Genomic DNA, 18,609 nt, shown 5'->3' with positions numbered 1-18,609 from the left:
ATGCTGTCTTGAGGAGGAACTGTCTGGAGCACTTGTGAGTGATATAGGCTGACCATACGTCCTGTTTTGTATGGGACAGTACCATTTTTTTTTAACATTTCCAGACTGCCCAGTCGTTTTAATATAAATGTCCATTTTGTCCCATTTTCTTAAAAACCTTACTTAAAAATTTGAAAGTTCCTGCCAACCTGTCAGAATGCAGTCTGACTTTGAGTGGAAGGAGAGGGAGCTCAGCAGAAATGGTGGGGAAAAAGCCAAAGAGCTTAACCCGGTGGGAAACCTAAAAAGAAATAAACAGGATCAGCTGATAGGTGGTGATCAAAGGGAGAGCCGATTGGCTCCTGCCTTGAAATGGTGGGAAAGAAAAGAATGTAAAAGCACAGCCAGAGGGGGAATTTCTTGTTGGGGACAACCGTTCACTAGACTCTCCAGCCCAGCCTTGCCTCTCGCAAATGAAGGAATCCAAAGATTCCCACCCCGAGAAAACAGGAGAAGTTCCTGCCTGCCGATCCACCCCATCATCCATCCCTGCCCCATTTTGCCATCCCGATGTCCTGTTTTTAACTCCATCCTGTTTTGCCATCCCAATGTCCCTTTTTTAACCCCGTCCCATTTTGCCATCCCAATGTCCTGTTTTTGTCCCAAGGAAATAGAGTGATCTCAAGTCCTCTTCTTGTCCAGAGAGGAATTATGAAGAGTTGGTTTACTCACCAGGACTTCATTCTGCTGTGGTCGTCAGCTCCGCCTTTAGTGGTTGAAGATACCTAGGGCAGCCTAGGAGAATAGAGGCTAGGCTTGGATGGAATGAAAAGAAGAAGGATGGTCAAGAGCTAAAAATGAAAGGGTCCTTTTTTTAAAAAAAAAAATTAAAATTATCAGTAAGGGAAACATTAAGGCAGAAATAAAGACCAAGTAAGGGATGGGTGAAAATTTTATTGCAACAGAATGCTGATACAAGCAAACAATTTTGACCCTCCCAAATTCATAGGGAAATCTGAAATGCACATGCTTTTTTTCCTAATAATTTGGGTAGTTTACCAGTCAAAAATTATGCATAAAATGAATATATGACAAAATATGCTCAAAACTATAAAATTGGAGACAGGACACCCTGGAGAAGATGCTGATGCTAGGGAGAGTGGAAGGCAAAAGGAAGAGGGGCCGACCAAGGGCAAGATGGATGGATGATATTCTAGAGGTGATGGACTAGTCCCTGGGGGAGCTGGGAGTGATGATGACCGACAGGAAGCTCTGGCATGGGCTGGTCCATGAAGTCACGAAGAGTCGGAAGCGACTGAATGAATAAACAACAACAAGTAATCCTTGTATGTGCAGAAAGCTGGGTATAAATATTTTGGGGTTTCCAATGGGAAAATTATAAGAACACACTGTACAGAAAACAACACTGGGAGCTGCATAGGAGAAAATGCATGGGAATCATTCTGCTTGTGTTTTCTGCCAAATTTGTGAAGTACAGGGTTGAAAAGCTACTAAAATGAGTATTTTGACCAACAAACAAAATTCCCTTGGAACTCTGTTACCCATCCTCACTGATACATTTCTGTAGCCTCTGTCTCAAAGAACTTTTTGCTTAGCAAAGTTCAGGGCTGATACTAGGGCACAGCTGAGAAAAATGCCATTAAGAAGATTGACTGCAGAGAGATAAGGCTTTAAGTACCATCTATCCTCTTTTATTCCAGATACTGGATCCCCACCTTCTTTTTATGAGTGGCTGAAGCAGACCTGGTTTAATAGGGCTGATGTCCTATCATAAGTAGTCAGATCAGATGGTAAAGGACAATAAGCAGAGAAATGGGATTTTCCCATCATAACACTCATTTTTAGAAACCTTTCCCTATGGAAGCTTGGAAAACTAATTGACTCCTTCTGAAAACAAGTGAAAGTGATCTATTTCACTATCCGTTTCATTCTGAGGATGGAGTAGCTTGGTTGTTTTAAGCTAAAAGTATTACTTTTTTTACTATTACATTTTTAACATTGATATAGATCTGGAATCTGTATACACTTTCCCGTGAGTATCCTAAATACATGGCACAGTGTTATGTTGTTCAATTTGTTTAAGTCTGAAGGCCAATAACTTAGATATTGTAACCTATTGCAGTATAATATACAAATTCTGTTTTGGAAGTTTAAAGCTTGTTAAATTGATATCTAGCACAGACCAAAGACCTATATCAGTCAGAAGATGGATGGGATGGGTAGGAAATAATGATTATTTAAGTGTCTCCATTAAGAATTTAACTTTGTTAATTGTTGCACCTTTTTATAAGGCATTTGAGATAATCAAGATAATTTCAAATAAATGCTTAAGCTGTGTCCCACACTAAAGCTAGTGATGATTACTGAGTCCATATTCATATGAAAAAACCCACATCTTCTACAGTTTCCTTTTCAACCTGAAGATATCTTCAAGGGCCACTTAAAATATATATTTAATTTTTTGTTAAGTAGGTTTCAAATAAAAGAGCCAATTTGGTGTAGTAGTTAAGGCACTGGGCTAGAAACCAGGAGACTGTGAGTTCTAGTCCTGCCTTAGGCACCAAACCAGCTGGGTGACCTTGGGCCAGTCACTCTCTCTCAGCCCTAGGAATAGCAAACCACTTCCAAAATCTTGCCAAGAAAACTTCAGGGATTAGCCCAGGCAGTCACCAGGAGTCAACAATGACTCGAACACACACACACACACACACACACAGTTTTAAGGCAACTTTTCTGATCAGACACCTAAAGAAACCAATCTGGCAGACCACAGTCAACGTGGTTGAGACAGCTGAAGCCTCATTCAGATTATGTATCCTCCAGGTCTTCATACAGCACTAAAATGTCTGAAATTCCATTTCTATTGTTTTGTATTTTCAAATGCTATATGTAGAAGTGGGTTTTTTTAAAACAACTGCAACCTTTCCCCTACTACCCTCATAAAACTAACATATATTCCTGTGATGACAGAACCATAAGATGTGGGGAAAATACGGACTTGTTTACTCCTGTAATATCATTTTATAGCTTATTTGGATATAACAACAGCATAATGGCTCGAAAGCTAATGTTTAAATGTATGCAATTTTAATATTCAGCTTCCTAAGCCTCAACAGATGTATGAGTGTGTGTGTATCTCTGTCTCTGTGTACACAAGCATACACATGCCACAGCTGTAGTGGTCTTGATGTGTGTGTTTTTAAACCATCTGCAGATATGACACTAAGCATGCTGGAATATTGTCTTAATTTTACCTAGTAAATAACTAAATTTAAAATTACTCCTGAATTTTGGCATCCCATGGTATAAAACATGGATCCAAGGCATTTCATGAATCTTCTCACCCTATTGTCCTGGGACCAAAAAAAAAAAGTTTTCCAATCACATCCTGACCAAAAGTAGAGAAATCCTGCCATGAGAAAGTTGGCTTTCTAATATCTAATTCTGAACTAACAAGAGACATTAAGTCATGGCTATTATTGGAAGCAGAATCCTATTTCTTCCCAGCACCTCTCTGTTGGCAAGGCCTGAGACAGAGGTACTATATGATAATGGATAAACCTCCAGGAGGTTTAATGACACTTTCCTCACAAGGGATTCCGGCCTCTTTTGAAGTTTATATTCATATCGGATTAATTTCCATTTTGCCCGATTCCTTGAGGAGACCCTCCTGGCTTTTCCTTCCACTGTATTCTCCTCGCCTAAACGCTACCAACGCCAGATTTAGCTGCCAGACTCGCGAAACCCTGCTGCCCTTGGCGGAGCATTGGTGCCAGCTGACCGGGAAGTTTCCGAAAGCTGGCTCCGGCCAGCTTTGATCGCCCTCGCGCTGGAAAGCACGCGCCAGACGTCGGCGTTTCCCTTCCTCAAGCGGGCGCCAAAGGCGCGGAGGGTAATTGCGGAGCGCCCTGTTCCTCCGCCCAGCCCCTTTCCGGCGCTCGGGCGGCGCGCGCTGGGAACAGCCGGGCTTTGAGAAGGCTGGACCGGCTGCAAAGGTTGTCTCCACGTGGGTGACCTTCAGAGAACCCGAGGCGTTCCCGGTTGAAGGAAGACGCGGGGTGTTGCCTGCGTGGGAAACTTTCTCTTTTGGGCTGCCAAAAACTGGCAATCACGGGCGCTAATTGCCAGCCCGGCCTGTCACCGCCCTTCTTCCTCTCGCCTGCAGGTGCATAAGTGAGGAAGAAGCGGTTCGTGAGGTAGCTCTGCAGGAGAGGGGCGTTGGTGGGGGGAGCAAAGGACGAGCCTCGCGGGAGCTCGGAGGTGACCCCCACCGGCCGGGCAGGAGGAGATGAAACCGGCAGAGGAGGAGGAGGAGAAGAGGGCGTGCTTGGCCGGCCCGCCTTCCCTCTCCCCCCCGCGTGACTTCTTTCTCCCCCTGCAGGCGGCGAGGGCGGCGAGGGCAGGACCACCAGCATGCTAGAAGTGAACCGGTCTGGCGCCGGCGTTGCTTCCCCTTCCAGCTGAGCGGAGAGTGCCGGCAGCGCAGCCACTCAATGGGTGCTACTCGGGGTTGCCCGGGAAGTCCTGGGATCGGCCCCTCGCTGCTCCTGCTCGCTGGCTTTGTGCAGTCTGTGGCCGCCGCCGCCGCCACGGAAAAAGAGCTGAGCGAACCGGCTGCCATGCCAGCCATCCGTCCCAGTCCCGGAACAGGCATCTTGCAGGGACCGACTGGGACCCCTTTCGAGGAGACCAGGCTTCACGTCTTTACCCTAGATTACCCGCACGTGCAAATCCCCTTCGAGATCACCCTCTGGATCCTCCTGGCTTCCTTAGCCAAGATCGGTAAGTGAAGGAAAACGCAGAGGGTTTTAACCCTCTTCGGGTCCAGGACGGCGTCGGCGCGGTGACTGCAGAACAGGTGTTTTGGGGAGGCGGGTGCGATGCGCGTCACGGGTGCCTTCTACGAATTGGTCCTCCAGCACTATCGGGTTTTTCAGTCTTTTTCTGAAGCCAAACATTCCTAAGTGATAAATTGGCATCCTGTCAAACACGGTGAAAGAGATTTGGACGAGAGGTTGGAGAGGTCAGATATCACTGGAAAACTGGAACAGGGGAAATCCAGCCTCTCCGTTTGCGTGACAAAGATTTCTCCCTGAAGTTCGTTTTGCCGAAGTGATCAGGTCGGACTCCTCTTATATCAGAGAAAGCAACAGAGCAGAATAGTTAGATAGGGAAGGATCCCGTTGAAGGACTCCTTTGTTACAACTTCTTTGGTGTAGAATCAGCTGGTTTTCGCGGAAAGGTTTTATCCCTGCTTCTCTGGAAATAGAGTAAGACTGAAAGAGAGGAGATTCCTGATCCCTAAACACGGAAATGTTGCAATATCTCAAACACTTTATATACCCAGTAAACTCTCCCTCTGTATTTGTGTGTGTGCCTGTGTGTGTGTGTGATTTAATTGTTTCAGATTATTTCAGCGATTCTAACGTTGATGTATTAAGACCAACTCCAGTTTAGGTTTGTATAAATACTTCTTAATCATGCTGGGATCTCTAGAAAATGTCACAACTGATAATATCACTCAGCTGACCTTTGCTTATGTCAGAAAAGCTAAGCAGGTCAGACCTGTTCAGTACTTAGGTGAGAGACCACCAGGAAATGCCAGACAGTTGACTAGACTAGGAAATGGGGAAGAAAAGATACCTGGAAGTCCGCAGTGGCAAACCACTTCCATATTGTTGCCAAGAAAAGAACATGGATAAGTCTGTGCAATGGCTAGGAGTGAGCTCAGCTCAAGGATGTGTGTGCATTCCATTATTCCACTGAAATGTGAGGGGGTTTGAAATATGAACATCTAGTTATATCTATTTTAAAATACTTCAGTTACCCTGGAATCATTTATTTGAAGATCCCTCATCTTCTGTTTTGGTAGGTATGTGTGCTCCTGAGAGTCCATTCAGGAAGCAGCTCATTCCACATGAAGGTTTCAACTTATTTAGATCTGCCTTGGATGACATTTTTCATGCTCATCAAAGGAGAAAAGGCTAGTGATTAAAGCGCATCCATGAAAGCTGCCTTTCATCTTGTCCTGTCTATTCTTTAGAAAGTCCCCTCTAGTAATCAAGCATGTACAAACTTGGTTACGATGTAGTTGCACGTTGAAAAAGTTTTATTGCTTCAGTGTTTAAGAGTTCATGATGAGGACGTTGAACTCCTTATGCTCTTGCTTGCTTGATAGATAGATCTGTCTATCTACCCATCCATCCACATACATAATTCATGTACTATTGTATTTTAGCTGTTTTATTTCTGTATTCAGTTATATTGTTTAATTTTGTATTCTGTTGTGGAAATATTACATGCCAGGAAATAAATAAATACTTGAAATAACAGCTTGGGATATTTTATTATGTCACCTCAGTCTTGGGACTTTTTCCCTAGAGAAAAGCATAAGGTGGTTATATACTGTAGGCAAAACCTGAATTGCTTTAATTTGATCATATTTATTTATTTTAAAATCAATTTGTTATTATTTGATTTTATATTAGGATACATTTTGTAAGTTTTGTACTGAAGAGGTAGATAATGAATTTTGAAGTGAATAAAATTTAATACAGTGTAATACTAATTCATTTGCTTGTATGGTTGTAATATTTGGTTTATCACTTACAACAATGACCTACAAGGGTGATGTGACTTGTCCCCTTGTTTAATGAGAATATTGACTTGAAATAAAATTTAGGTTCAAAATCTACTGATTTGAATGTAAACTTTCAGTATAAAGTTCTGTATGTCTCAGAAATCAATGAAGCTGACATACAGAAAATTGTCTGTATCAGCTATAGCCCACATTTCTCCTCAGTTCAATGGGACCATCTTAACAAGCTACAGCAGCTGACCAACTTGTTTGGGCCTGAAATTATAGCACAGTTAAGCCTGGTTAGTATTAAGATAGAAAACTTTCTTAAATTCCAAGACTGTGGGCTAGACTGGAAAGTTAAAAAAAAAAAAAGAACCCTTCACAGTAGTTTTATAATAATTATTAAGGATACAATTGGATAATGTGATGATGGCAGCAGTACAGTGTGTACACTTCCAAATACTGTAAGTTTTCAAAATATTTTAATATAAAATATGCTATAAGATTTTTTTTTTACACAAATGAAGTGTTTTTTGTGTGTACTTCACATGAAATCCCAAAATTAGCATCTACAATAATGGTTAAGTCTCATTCTTTGTTCATTCACAGATGATGACAGGAAATATTCAACTCTGGACATTACACTATCTATGGAATTCATTTCTATACAGTACTATGAGGGCCATCAGCTCTGCTACTTTTAAAGCAGGATTAGGTCAATTCATGGAAAATAAAGCTATTAATGACTAACAACATTAACAACATATTTTATTATGGCTATTGGCCAATCAGTCAAAAACTGTGAGAACTTTCTAACTTTCTAACTATATGAGACAGTGGACCTTTAAATACCACATAAAATGATTGAAAACAACAACAGTAGAATAATGTTATTGCCCATTGAGGCCTTCCCACTGACATCTAGTAGGGCACTGTAAAGGAACAACACACTGAACAGGAAAGACTTTTGGTCTGATCCTACAAGGATCCTTTCTTAAAAGAAATAATATTGATAAATCTAACTTACGCTGGTTAATAACTGCAATAAAGTCTTCCAATTTCATAAAACTAACCATGCCATTTAAAACATACTTACTAATTTTAGTATTGTTCTTTATTTTGTTCTGAATCACCTTATGTGTCCTAAATTCAGAAGGGCATTGTTAGTCCTTCCGGGTAGTCCAGACAAGCAGCATACCCAGGAGTACTAGCTCTATATTTATTGTAAGGCTACATTCATAGAATCTTGCAAGATTGAAAGTATTTATCCCCTCCTTTCCTTTTACTCTCTGGAAAAATAAGGAGGGTCCCTTCTGAAATGTTTCCCATGCCCTCCCTCCTTTTGTGGACTGAGATATATTTTACACACTGGTTGTTCAGTCTGCGGCTCTCCCTCCTGTCTCCCAATGTCATTCCCACATGCCATTACAGGCATTAACCTTATCCATTTCAATGTCCTTACCCTTACGACATCAGTCACAGGAAGAAAGTTCAAGAAAATTCTGAAAGTGAATAAATTATGCCCATGTGGTGCTGTCTCCATTTACTATTAAATTTCTGCAGACACTTGTGTCTGTCTTATATTCTGACTTCCAGCTAGCTATCCTACTTGCTCAGACTTACTCTATTTAAAGCAGCTACTCTCAGATAAGAACTCATCTATCTTTTCCCTAAATGGGGCAAAGTTTTGTTTTACCATTTGCAAATTATGGAAAGGCCTGACAAATTAACACCTGAGTAGTTGTGCTGTGCAGCATATATGATGACCTTGTTACTTTACTACTTTTTCTGTTATATTGCATGCGTTCTTAGTTTTTTACAATGGAATTAACACCTGAGTAAGTGCTTGTGCTTTACAGCAAGTGTGATAATCCTATAGGTACTTTACCACCTTTTTGTTATATTACATTTTTTTATAATGGTCTATGACTGCAGTGAAGTTGATTTTGTTCACCTAAATAAAAATGAATACAGGTAAGTAGGTTTCTCATCTCACCAAAAATACCACTAGAGACTAACAGAGTTTCAGTATGAAAAAGTTTGGCACTTCAGTATAGGTTTTTATTTTATTAGTTTTGATTGCTCTTGATTATCATGGCTGTTAGTTATCAGGAATAAGTGCAGTAAACACATTTCAAAAGTTAATTGTAGACATACAAACAATTTATAACATAATAAATTTTTGTCTACTTTACTGCATGGGGCAAGTACAATATGATTTCTATTCCTAAACACCTAGGAAAGTTAGATGTAAAAATTTGACATTTTTCAAAAATCACTTGTCAATAAAAAAGGTATGGATGAGTCATTTCAGTATATTTTTCAGTATTCTGAAAAGTATAATGGTATGAATTGCAACTTTAGCAGTGAACTATAATAAAGAACTACAGGTTTCTGGTTTTTCTTCCATTTAATTACAAGATGTATAATTAAACGGCTGAAGCATGGAAAATGTGGAGTGATGGGATAAACATGAATGTTCTCTGCCTGAAAGGTGACTCTATGCCTGTGGTGAACCATTTCAGCATAGCAAAAGTAAAATGATTTACAGAACCGTGGGCAATTCAGCAAATAATAGGAGATAAATTGTTGATTATTGGCAATGGACTTCTAAGCATATTTATTCAGATGTAAATCAATTTCTTCTCCCAAGTTAGTGGGCTTATGAATGGAAAATATAATTCCTACAAATAATATTGTTTGTTATCATTGAGCCCCTGCCCAAATGTTTATCAAAGTTCAAACTTCCTTTTGATATCATAGCTTAGCTCTAAAATGTATGAAGAAAATATTTAGCAGCCTTCTCCAACTTTAGTGTTCTCTAAATGTGTTCTTCCAGAATTCTCAGCAGTGGCAATGCTGGTTGGGAATTTCACAATCTGGAAGTCACCCAGATTATGCAAGATTACAGGGCATTTGCATCTGATACATTTTTTGTTGAGGTGTTTCTGAAGCAGCAGTGGGAACAGCAAAAATTCTATAATTTGTAGTAACTTTCGATTTTAATCAAACTTGTTGCACATTTGCTTTAAATTAATGTTGTTTATTCGTTTAGTCGCTTCCGACTCTTCATGACTTCATGGACCAGCCCACGCCAGAGCTTCCTGTCGGTCGTCAACACCCCCAGCTCCCTCAGGGACGAGTCCGTCACCTCTAGAATATCATCCATCCATCTTGCCCTTGATCGGCCCCTCTTCCTTTTGCCCTCCACTCTCCCTAGCATCAGCATCTTCTCCAGGGTGTCCTGTCTTCTCATTATGTGGCCAAAGTATTTCAGTTTTGCCTTTAATATCATTCCCTCAAGTGAACAGTCTGGCTTGATTTCCTGGAGGATGGACTGGTTTGATCTTCTTGCAGTCCAAGGCACTCTCAGAATTTTCCTCCAACACCACAGTTCAAAAGCATCTATCTTCCTTCTCTCAGCCTTCCTTATGGTCCCGCTCTCACAGCCGTATGTTACTATGGGGAACACCATTGCTTTAACTATGTGGACCTTTGTTGTCAGTGTGATGTCTCTGCTCTTAACTATTTTATCGAGATTTGTCATTGCTCTTCTCCCAAGGATTAAGCATCTTCTGATTTCCTGACTGCAGTCAGCATCTGCAGTGATCTTTGCACCTAGAAATACAAAGTCTTTCACTGCTTCTACATTTTCTCCCCCTATTTGCCTGTTATCAATCAAGCTGGTTGCCATAACCTTGGTTTTTTTGAGGTTTAGCTGCAAGCCAGCTTTTGCACTTTCTTCTTTCACCTTCATCATAAGGCTCCTCAGTTCCTCTTCGCTTTCAGCCATCAAAGTGGTATCATCTGCATATCTGAGATTGTTAATGTTTCTTCCAGTGATTTTAACTCCAGCCTTGGATTCCTCAAGCCCAGCATGTTGCATGATGTGTTCTGTGTACAAGATGAATAGGTAGGGTGAGAGTATACAGCCCTGCCGTACTCCTTTCCCAATCTTAAACCAGTCCGTTGTTCAGTGGTCTGTTCTTACTGTTGCTACTTGGTCGTTATACAGATTCTTCAGGAGGCAGACAAGATGACTTGGTATCCCCATACCACTAAGAACATGCCACAATTTGTTATGGTCCACACAGTCAAAGGCTTTAGAATAGTCAATAAAACAGAAATAGATGTTTTTCTGAAACTCCCTGGCTTTTTCCATTATCCAGCTGTAATGGTTGCCTATCCTAAAATACACTCAGACTCACAAGCAATAGCTTGAATCAAATCTGGTTTATTTAGAATAGTGTGCAAGTACAAAGAAAGCTGAGAATGAGCAAAAGCGTGCCAATTACAAAGTAAAAACCCTTGGTGCGAATGTAAGCCCTCCCCCCATACAACCATTTCAAGTTCCCCATCCCAGGTGCCCCTAACGAGTTCAGCTAATCAATGGGTAAAAAGACCTTGAAGACCCACGATAACCCAAACACATTCCATCCCCAAGAAAACAGACATACAGCCTGGTACAAGGTCTCCCAGCAGCTCCCTCCCAACTGGAACGCGCATCGGCACCATGGCATGCAAGACGTTACGATGTAAATCAAACATTGCAATGGTGAACATGACATACCGCCCCCTCAAAAGAAAGCAAAGCAAAAGAAAATTAAGAACGGTGAAAGACAGGATCAAGCCGCGGGCTTGAAAGGGTAAGTGAGGTGAAAGCGGCGAACTAAAGCAGGAGCATTGATGTGTCGAGCAGGCACCCACTCAGGGTGGGGGAAGTGCTTCCAGCAAACTAGGTACTGCAGGGAGTTGTGAAGCTTGTGGGAGTCGATGACCTCTTTGATCTCAAAATGTTGCTGGCCATCAATCATGATCGGTGGAGGTGTAGGAGGTTGGGGATGCCAGTGAGTGGAGGAGCAAGCCGGCTTGAGCAAGCTGCAATGGAAAACAGGGTGTAAACATCTTAAATTGTGAGGCAAGTCAAGTTTGACAGTAACAGGATTGATAAGAGCCACAATGGGAAATGGCCCAATATATTTCAGGGCGAGCTTCTTGGAAGGTTGAGGGGATTTGATGAACTTTGTGGAGAGATAAACCAAGTCCCCAACCTTAAATGTGTGTTGGGGAGAATGGCGTTTGTTGGCATGACGTTTGTAGGAGGCTTGGGCATCATCCAGAGCCTGCCGAATGATTGGCCAGGAGTCAGCCAGCTGCGCAGCCCAATCATAAGCTGAGCAGGGGTTGGGGGGTGGGGTTTGAGGCAACTCAGGAATGGGAACAAAGTCCTGGCTGAAAACCTGGAAGGGGGTCTTCCCAGTGCTCTCGTGGACAGCGTTGTTGTAAGCAACCTCTGCAAAGGGCAGAAGTTTGACCCAATTGTCTTGATGGTAGTTGGTGTAGGAGCGAAGAAATTGTTCCAGGGTGGAGTTAAGAATTTCAGTAGATCTGTCCGTCTCTGGATGCGACGCCGTTGACAACATCTGTTCGGTGCCACTGAGTTTCAAAAAAGCCCGCCAAAATTGGGAGGTAAATTGTGTCCCGTGGTCGGTCACCAAACAGGAGGGGCAGCCATGGAGACAGTAGATGTGGCATAGAAAGAGGCGAGCCAGCTGCTGAGCAGATGGCAAGGAAGCACATGGAATGAAATGGGCTTGTTTGGAGAAAAAGTCTTTGACCACCCAAATGACAGTTTTCTTTTGACTGGGTGGGAGGTCGACGATAAAGTCCATAGAAATCTCAGTCCAGGGACGAGATGGGTTAGCAACAGGTTGGAGGAGACCTTGAGGCTTCCCCACTTTCTGTTTGGACATGGCACAGACAGGGCAAGAGGCAACATAGTCTTTGACATCCCACCAGAGCGAGGGCCACCAAAATTGGCGGCGGACCAAATGCAGGGTCTTGACGAACCAGAAATGGCCTGCTACTTTATCATCATGGGAGCATTGTAAGACAGAAGCTCGTATAGTCTCAGGCACATAAAGACGGTGGCCGACCCATGCGAGCTCATCCTTAAAGGATACTTTGTCTCGATTAGCTAGCAACCAAGTGTCAGATTTCACTGCTTGCAGAAAGTCTGATTGTAATTGACAAGGGAGCGGCGGCTTGCGGGGTGGGGTTGGGTTGGTGCTCTGCGCAGGCAGGGCATGGGTTTGGCTTCGGGTGACAGCAGCCAGTCCCAATTGTGGTGAAGAGAGGACAGTACCAATCACTTGAGGGGTGTGGTCAAAATCTTGCGGCAAGCAGGACAAAGCGTCCGCGAGAAAGTTTTTCTTGCCGGGTATGAACTTCAGTTGGAAGTTAAACCGACTGAAAAATTGAGCCCAGCGAATTTGTTTGGGGCTCAGGTGGTGGGGTGTGTGGAGAGCCTCCAAATTTCTGTGGTCCGTCCAAACCTCGAACGGGTAGGCAGCCCCCTCAAGGAGATGGCGCCAAGTTTCTAAAGCAGCTTTAACAGCAAAAGCCTCCTTTTCCCAAACATGCCACCGGCGCTCAGTCTCAGAAAACTTCCTGGACAGATAAGTGCAGGGTTTCAGGATGTTGTCAGAGTCTTTTTGCAGCAATACAGCTCCAATAGAAAAGTCAGAGGCATCTACTTGGACAACAAAGGGGCGTTCAGGATCAGGGTGCTGCAGAATTGGTTCCGTAACAAAGAAAGTCTTTAGTTTCTCGAATGCAGCCTGGCATTCTGGAGTCCAATTCAACACTGCCCCAGGGTGTTTTATCTTATGTGTTTCCCGTAACCCTTTCATGCGAAGTAGGTCGGTAAGGGGCAAGGCAATTTCAGCGAACCCCTGGATGAACTGGCGGTAATAGTTGCTGAACCCCAGAAAACTTTGCAGTTGGCATCGGGTGCGAGGGCGTTCCCAATTTAAGATGGCCCTAATTTTCTCAGGGTCCATCTCAATCCCTCTGTCAGAGACCCGATAGCCTAAATAGTCTAGTTGGGTTTTGTGAAATTCACATTTGGACAGTTTGGCATACAGCTTGGCTGCCCTCAATTTTTCTAACACCTGCCTAAGAAGGCGTTCGTGCTCCTCCTCGGTTTCAGTGTAGATCAGTACATCGTCTAAATAGACTAAGACCCCCTTAAACAAGTGATCATGTAACACTTCGTTAATGAGTTGCATGAAAACTCCAGGTGCGCCGGCTAAGCCAAACGGGAGAACTTTGTACTGAAAGGAGCCTAATGGGCAATTGAATGCGGTTTTCCACTCGTCTCCTGCCCGTATGCGTATGTGAAAGTAGACTTCCCGGAGGTCGAGTTTAGAGAAAATTTTCCCTTTTGACAGATGGGCTAACATGACTTTCATTAGGGGTAGAGGATATTTGTTACATAGGGAGACTGAATTTAACACTCGATAGTCCGTACAGAGTCTGAGGGTGCCATCTTTCTTTTCCCAAAAGAGGACAGGCACGCCCACTGGGGAATTGGCAGTTTCAATGAAGCCTCGTGCCAGGTTTTTGTCAATGAACTCGCGCAATGCCTCTAGTTCCTTTTTGGTCATTGGGTAAATTTTTGGTTTAGGCAGCTGCGTGTTGGGGAGAATCTCAATTGCACAGTCAGTTTTACGATGGGGTGGTAGCTGGTCTGCCTCCATTTCCCCAAAAACATCTGCAAAGTCTTGGTATCAGTCCGGCAGCCCTTCGAGCTGTAGTACAATGGGGCGCGGTGCTGCAATTGCAGCCCTGGCTCCCCTCCCACTTAAGGGCGTCCCCACTGGAGGGACTTGGTAAAACCCATCGCTAAAGGTAAGGGTTCGGTGTTGCCAGTTTATATAGGGGTTCCGCCAAGTTAGCCAAGGGATTCCTAAGATTACTATGGGATCGCCCACAGGGGCAATGATGAATTTTAAAGCCTCTTTGTGGCTCCCCATTTGCATTGCTACAGTCCCAGTAAAGTGAGTTGCTGGACCCCCCCCCCCCCCCCCGCTGTTGAATGGTCTAGCTGGGTAAAAAGTAAAGATTGCTGGAGAGGGAAACTGGGCAGGTCCAGGGCAGTTACTAGATCCAGGTGGGTGAGGCATCTCGAACACCCAGAGTCAACTAGAGTCCAAACTTCTGTGGTTCGGGTGCGGGAGCCCAGCTTCACTTTCACTGCTAGGGTGGGGCAATCAGCACTCACCATAGCATCCTCACGCCCATCTTCCTCCACCTGCCCCAGGGTGCCGCTTAGGGCAGGTGGCTGGCATTTCCCACCGGCTCTTTTCTTTCTTCCTCAACCTCTGCATAGAAATACAGGGCTTCCTCCAGATCAGTGGCTCCTTTGGCTGCGGTCATCCGGCGTGATGGCTGGGGTGATCTTGTTGTCCGCTCTCCGGACTTGAGCTTTGGGCACTCAGCGGCTCGATGTCCTCCCTTCCCACAATGGAGGCACTGCCCTCACGCATAGTGGCGCTCCTTCTCCTCATCGCCAGTACAGTGGCTCGGTGGGGCAGCTGTTGCTCCGCTCCGGGCTCCCCATGACCAGGTTGTCATCCTCTCGGTTCGACGGGTCTGCATATAGGTGCGCTGAGCATGCTCAGCTTTTCCGGCCAGGCAGATCCACTCATACAGGGACTCTGGATCATCCCTGCACAGTGCCCACCTGAGGACGTCCCGGTTGAGTCCTTCTTTGAATCTCTCAATGAGGGTTGATTGTGACCAGTCGGGAACCTTGCCTGCCAAAGCTTTGAATTCAAGGGCATAATCAGCTACTGACCTGGGTCCTTGGGTGAGGTCCTTGAGTGCCTCCTTAGCCCTGGCTTTGGCTAGGGGATCTTCAAAAAAGAGCTTCAAGGCAAACATGAAGTCGTCGAACAACCCAAGCTCTGGAGCGTCCGCTTCGGTCAGTTGGACATACCAGTCCGCTGCTCTACCCTTCAGCTTAGGGGTGATGGCTGATATCTTAGCCTCTTCTGAGGTGAAGCACGACCCGTATTGCTTCATGTAGTTTTTTACGTTGGTCAAGAAAAAGGAAAGTTTGGTGAGGTCCCCATCAAATTTGACTGCAAAGTCCTTTGCCACCTTCCCGGTTGGAGGGGACCCAGTCGCAGGTTGAGCTGTAGGGGCCCAGGACACCCCAATGGACCCCCTCCATGGTGTTGCCCCGTCGCAATGTCTCCTCCGACCCCACACCAGCTGCTGTCCGCTAGGAGGAGGGGAGGAGGGCTGCGGAAAGTGAGGGCTCCCATTGCGGCTTCCCTGGTCAACTAGCACAATTGACAGGGTCTTCAGCAGATCTTCCATCGACTCCATCTTCGCTTCCAACCTTCTCACCCTCTCAGGAGTCAGTGAGTCTTCCCCTTGTCGGGCGTCTGGTCGCTGCCCTGGGGCCACTTTAGTCAAGGAGAACCAATATTTCCAGGAAGTCCCAGCCACCTCCTCCCTGGGTTCACCCTCATCGCTGGATCCCCCCAGCTCAGGGCTTGAGCTGGAGCCCCTCTGGTAGAACGAAAAGTCGGGGGGAGTGGGAATGGGGCTCTTCGGTGCTGGATCAGCTTGCGGTTCCAGCTGCTCGGATGTTGGTCTTGACTTGGTCATCACTAACTAATTTTCCTCGCAAGGAATACCTTGGAAGGAGTTAACGGGAATTACAAAGATTCTCAGCTTTATGTAATCCTAAATCCTAAAATACACTCAGACTCACAAGCAATAGCTTGAATCAAATCTGGTTTATTTAGAATAGTGTGCAAGTACAAAGAAAGCTGAGAATGAGCAAAAGCGCGCCAAATACAAAGTAAAAACCCTTGGTGCGAATGTAAGCCCTCCCCCCGTACAACCGTTTCAAGTTCCCCATCCCAGGTGCCCCTAACGAGTTCAGCTAATCAATGGGTAAAAAGACCTTGAAGACCCACGATAACCCAAACACATTCCATCCCCAAGAAAACAGACATACAGCCTGGTACAAGGTCTCCCAGCAGCTCCCTCCCAACTGGAATGCGCATCGGCACCATGGCATGCGAGACGTTACGATGTAAATCAAACATTGCAACGGTGAACATGACACCAGTGGATATTGGCAATTTGGTCCCTAGTTCCTCTGCCTTTTCTAAACCCAGCTTGTACATCTGGCAATTCTCGCTCCATGAATTGCTGAAGTCTACCTTGCAGGATCTTGAGCATTACCTTACTGGCATGTGAAATGAGTGCCACTGTTTGATAGTTTGAACATTCTTTCGTGTTTCCCTTTTTTGGTATGGGGATATAAGTTGATTTTTTCCAGTCTGATGGCCATTCTTGTGTTTTCCAAATTTGCTGGCATATAGCATGCATTACCTTGACAGCATCATCTTGCAAGATTTTGAACAGTTCAGCTGGGATGCCGTCGTCTCCTTCTGCCTTGTTATTAGCAATGCTTCTTAAGGCCCATTTAACCTCACTCTTCAGGATGTCTGGCTCTAGCTCCCTGACCACACCGTCAAAGCTATCCCCGATATTGTTATCCTTCCTATACAGGTCTTCTGTATATTCTTGCCCCCTTTTCTTGATCTCTTCTTCTTCTGTTAGGTCCTTGCCATCTTTGTTTTTGATCATGCCCATTTTTGCCTGGAATTTACCTCCGATGTTTCTAATCTTCTGGAAGAGGTCTCTTGCCCTTCCTATTCTATTGTCTTCTTCCACTTCTGCACATTGCTTGTTTAAAAATAATTCCTTATCTCTTCTGGCTAACCTCTGGAATTTTGCATTTAATTGGGCATATCTCCCCCTATCACTGTTGCCTTTTGCTTTCCTTCTTTCTTGGGCTACTTCTAGTGTCTCAGCAGACAGCCATTTTGCCTTCTTGGTTTTCTCTTTCTTTGGGATGTATTTTGTTGCCACCTCCTGAACAATGTTGTGAACTTCTGTCCAGAGTTCTTCTGGGACCCTATCTACTAAGTCCAGTCCCTTAAATCTATTCTTCACCTCCACTGCATATTCCTTAGGAATATTAGTGAGCTCATATCTAACTGATCTGTGGGTCTTCCCTAATCTCTTTAGTCTGATCCTAAATTGTGCAAGAAGTTTGTGATCTGAACTACAGTCAGCTCCAGGTCTTGTTTTTACTGACTGTATAGATGTCTGCCACCTTTGACTGCAAAGGATGTAGTCAATCTGATTTTGTCCATCTGGTGAAGTCCATGTATAAAGCCGTTTCTTAGGTTGTTGGAAGAGAGTGTTTATTATGCAGAGTGAGTTGTCTTGGCAAAATTCTATCAGCCTATGTCCTGCTTTGTTTTGTTCTCCCAGGCCATGCTTACCTGTAATTCCAGGTGTCATTTGACTGCCCACCTTAGCATTCCAGTCTCCCGTGATGAAAATAACATCTCTTTTAGGCATGTTGTCCAGTAGGTGCTGCAGATCCTCATAGAACTGCTCTACTTCAGCTTCTTCAGCATCTGTGGTTGGGCATATATTTGGATCACTGTGATGTTAGATGGCTTGCCCTGAATTCGAATTGAGATCATTCTATCGTTTTTTGGATTGTATCCAAGCACTGCTTTAGCCACTTGACTATTAATTATGAAGGCTACTCCATTTCTTCTGTGGTCCTCTTGTCCACAGTAGTAGATCTGGTGGTCATTTGATGTGAAGTGGCCCATTCCAATCCATTTCAGTTCACTGATGCCCAAAATGTCTATCTTTAATCTTGACATCTCACCAATAACCACATCCAATTTGCCCTGGCTCATAGATCTTACATTCCAGGTTTCAGTGGCGTGTTGATCCTTAGAACATCGGATTCGCCGTTCACCACCAGCACTGTTGGCTGCTAGCCGTCCTTTCGGCTTTGAGCTAGCTGCGTCATCACGTCTGGGGCTAGTTGAACTCATCCTCTGTTCCTCCCCAGTAGCATTTTGACCATCTTCCGACCTGGGGGTCTCATCTTCTGATGGTATACCGACATATCTCTGGTTGTACTGATCCATTTAGTTTTCACGGCAAGAATACTGGGGTGGGTTGCCATTACCTTCTCCAGGGATCACATTTAGTCTGACCTCTCTGTCATGACCTTCCCGTCTCGGGTGGCCCTTCACCCAAGCTCATGGCATCAAGCTCCAGCTTGATCAAGGACCACCCCTTGAGCGTGGGTCAAGGGGTGGCCCTTCACCCAAGCTCATGGCTCAAGC

The 18,609-nt window shown here is 44.4% G+C and overlaps 1 protein-coding gene across 1 annotated transcript in view; it reads left to right on the top strand.

Annotated features, from left to right (window-relative positions):
- The first annotated feature begins 4,261 nt into the window (after positions 1-4,261).
- The window catches only part of SLC9A2 (solute carrier family 9 member A2), a 42,621-nt gene continuing 28,273 nt past the window's right edge, over positions 4,262-18,609 (top strand). Inside the window, exon 1 of the mRNA XM_063304937.1 lies at positions 4,262-4,782. Within this exon, the coding sequence (XP_063161007.1) occupies positions 4,494-4,782 (289 nt within the window). The 5' untranslated portion in view covers positions 4,262-4,493. The remainder of the gene's footprint in view (positions 4,783-18,609) is intronic.

Source organism: Candoia aspera, chromosome 5, assembly GCF_035149785.1.
Source record: "Candoia aspera isolate rCanAsp1 chromosome 5, rCanAsp1.hap2, whole genome shotgun sequence".
Lineage (NCBI taxonomy): Eukaryota > Metazoa > Chordata > Lepidosauria > Squamata > Boidae > Candoia > Candoia aspera.
The sequence above is the reverse complement of the archived record's forward strand: the minus strand, read 5'-3'. Positions and strand labels throughout refer to the sequence as shown.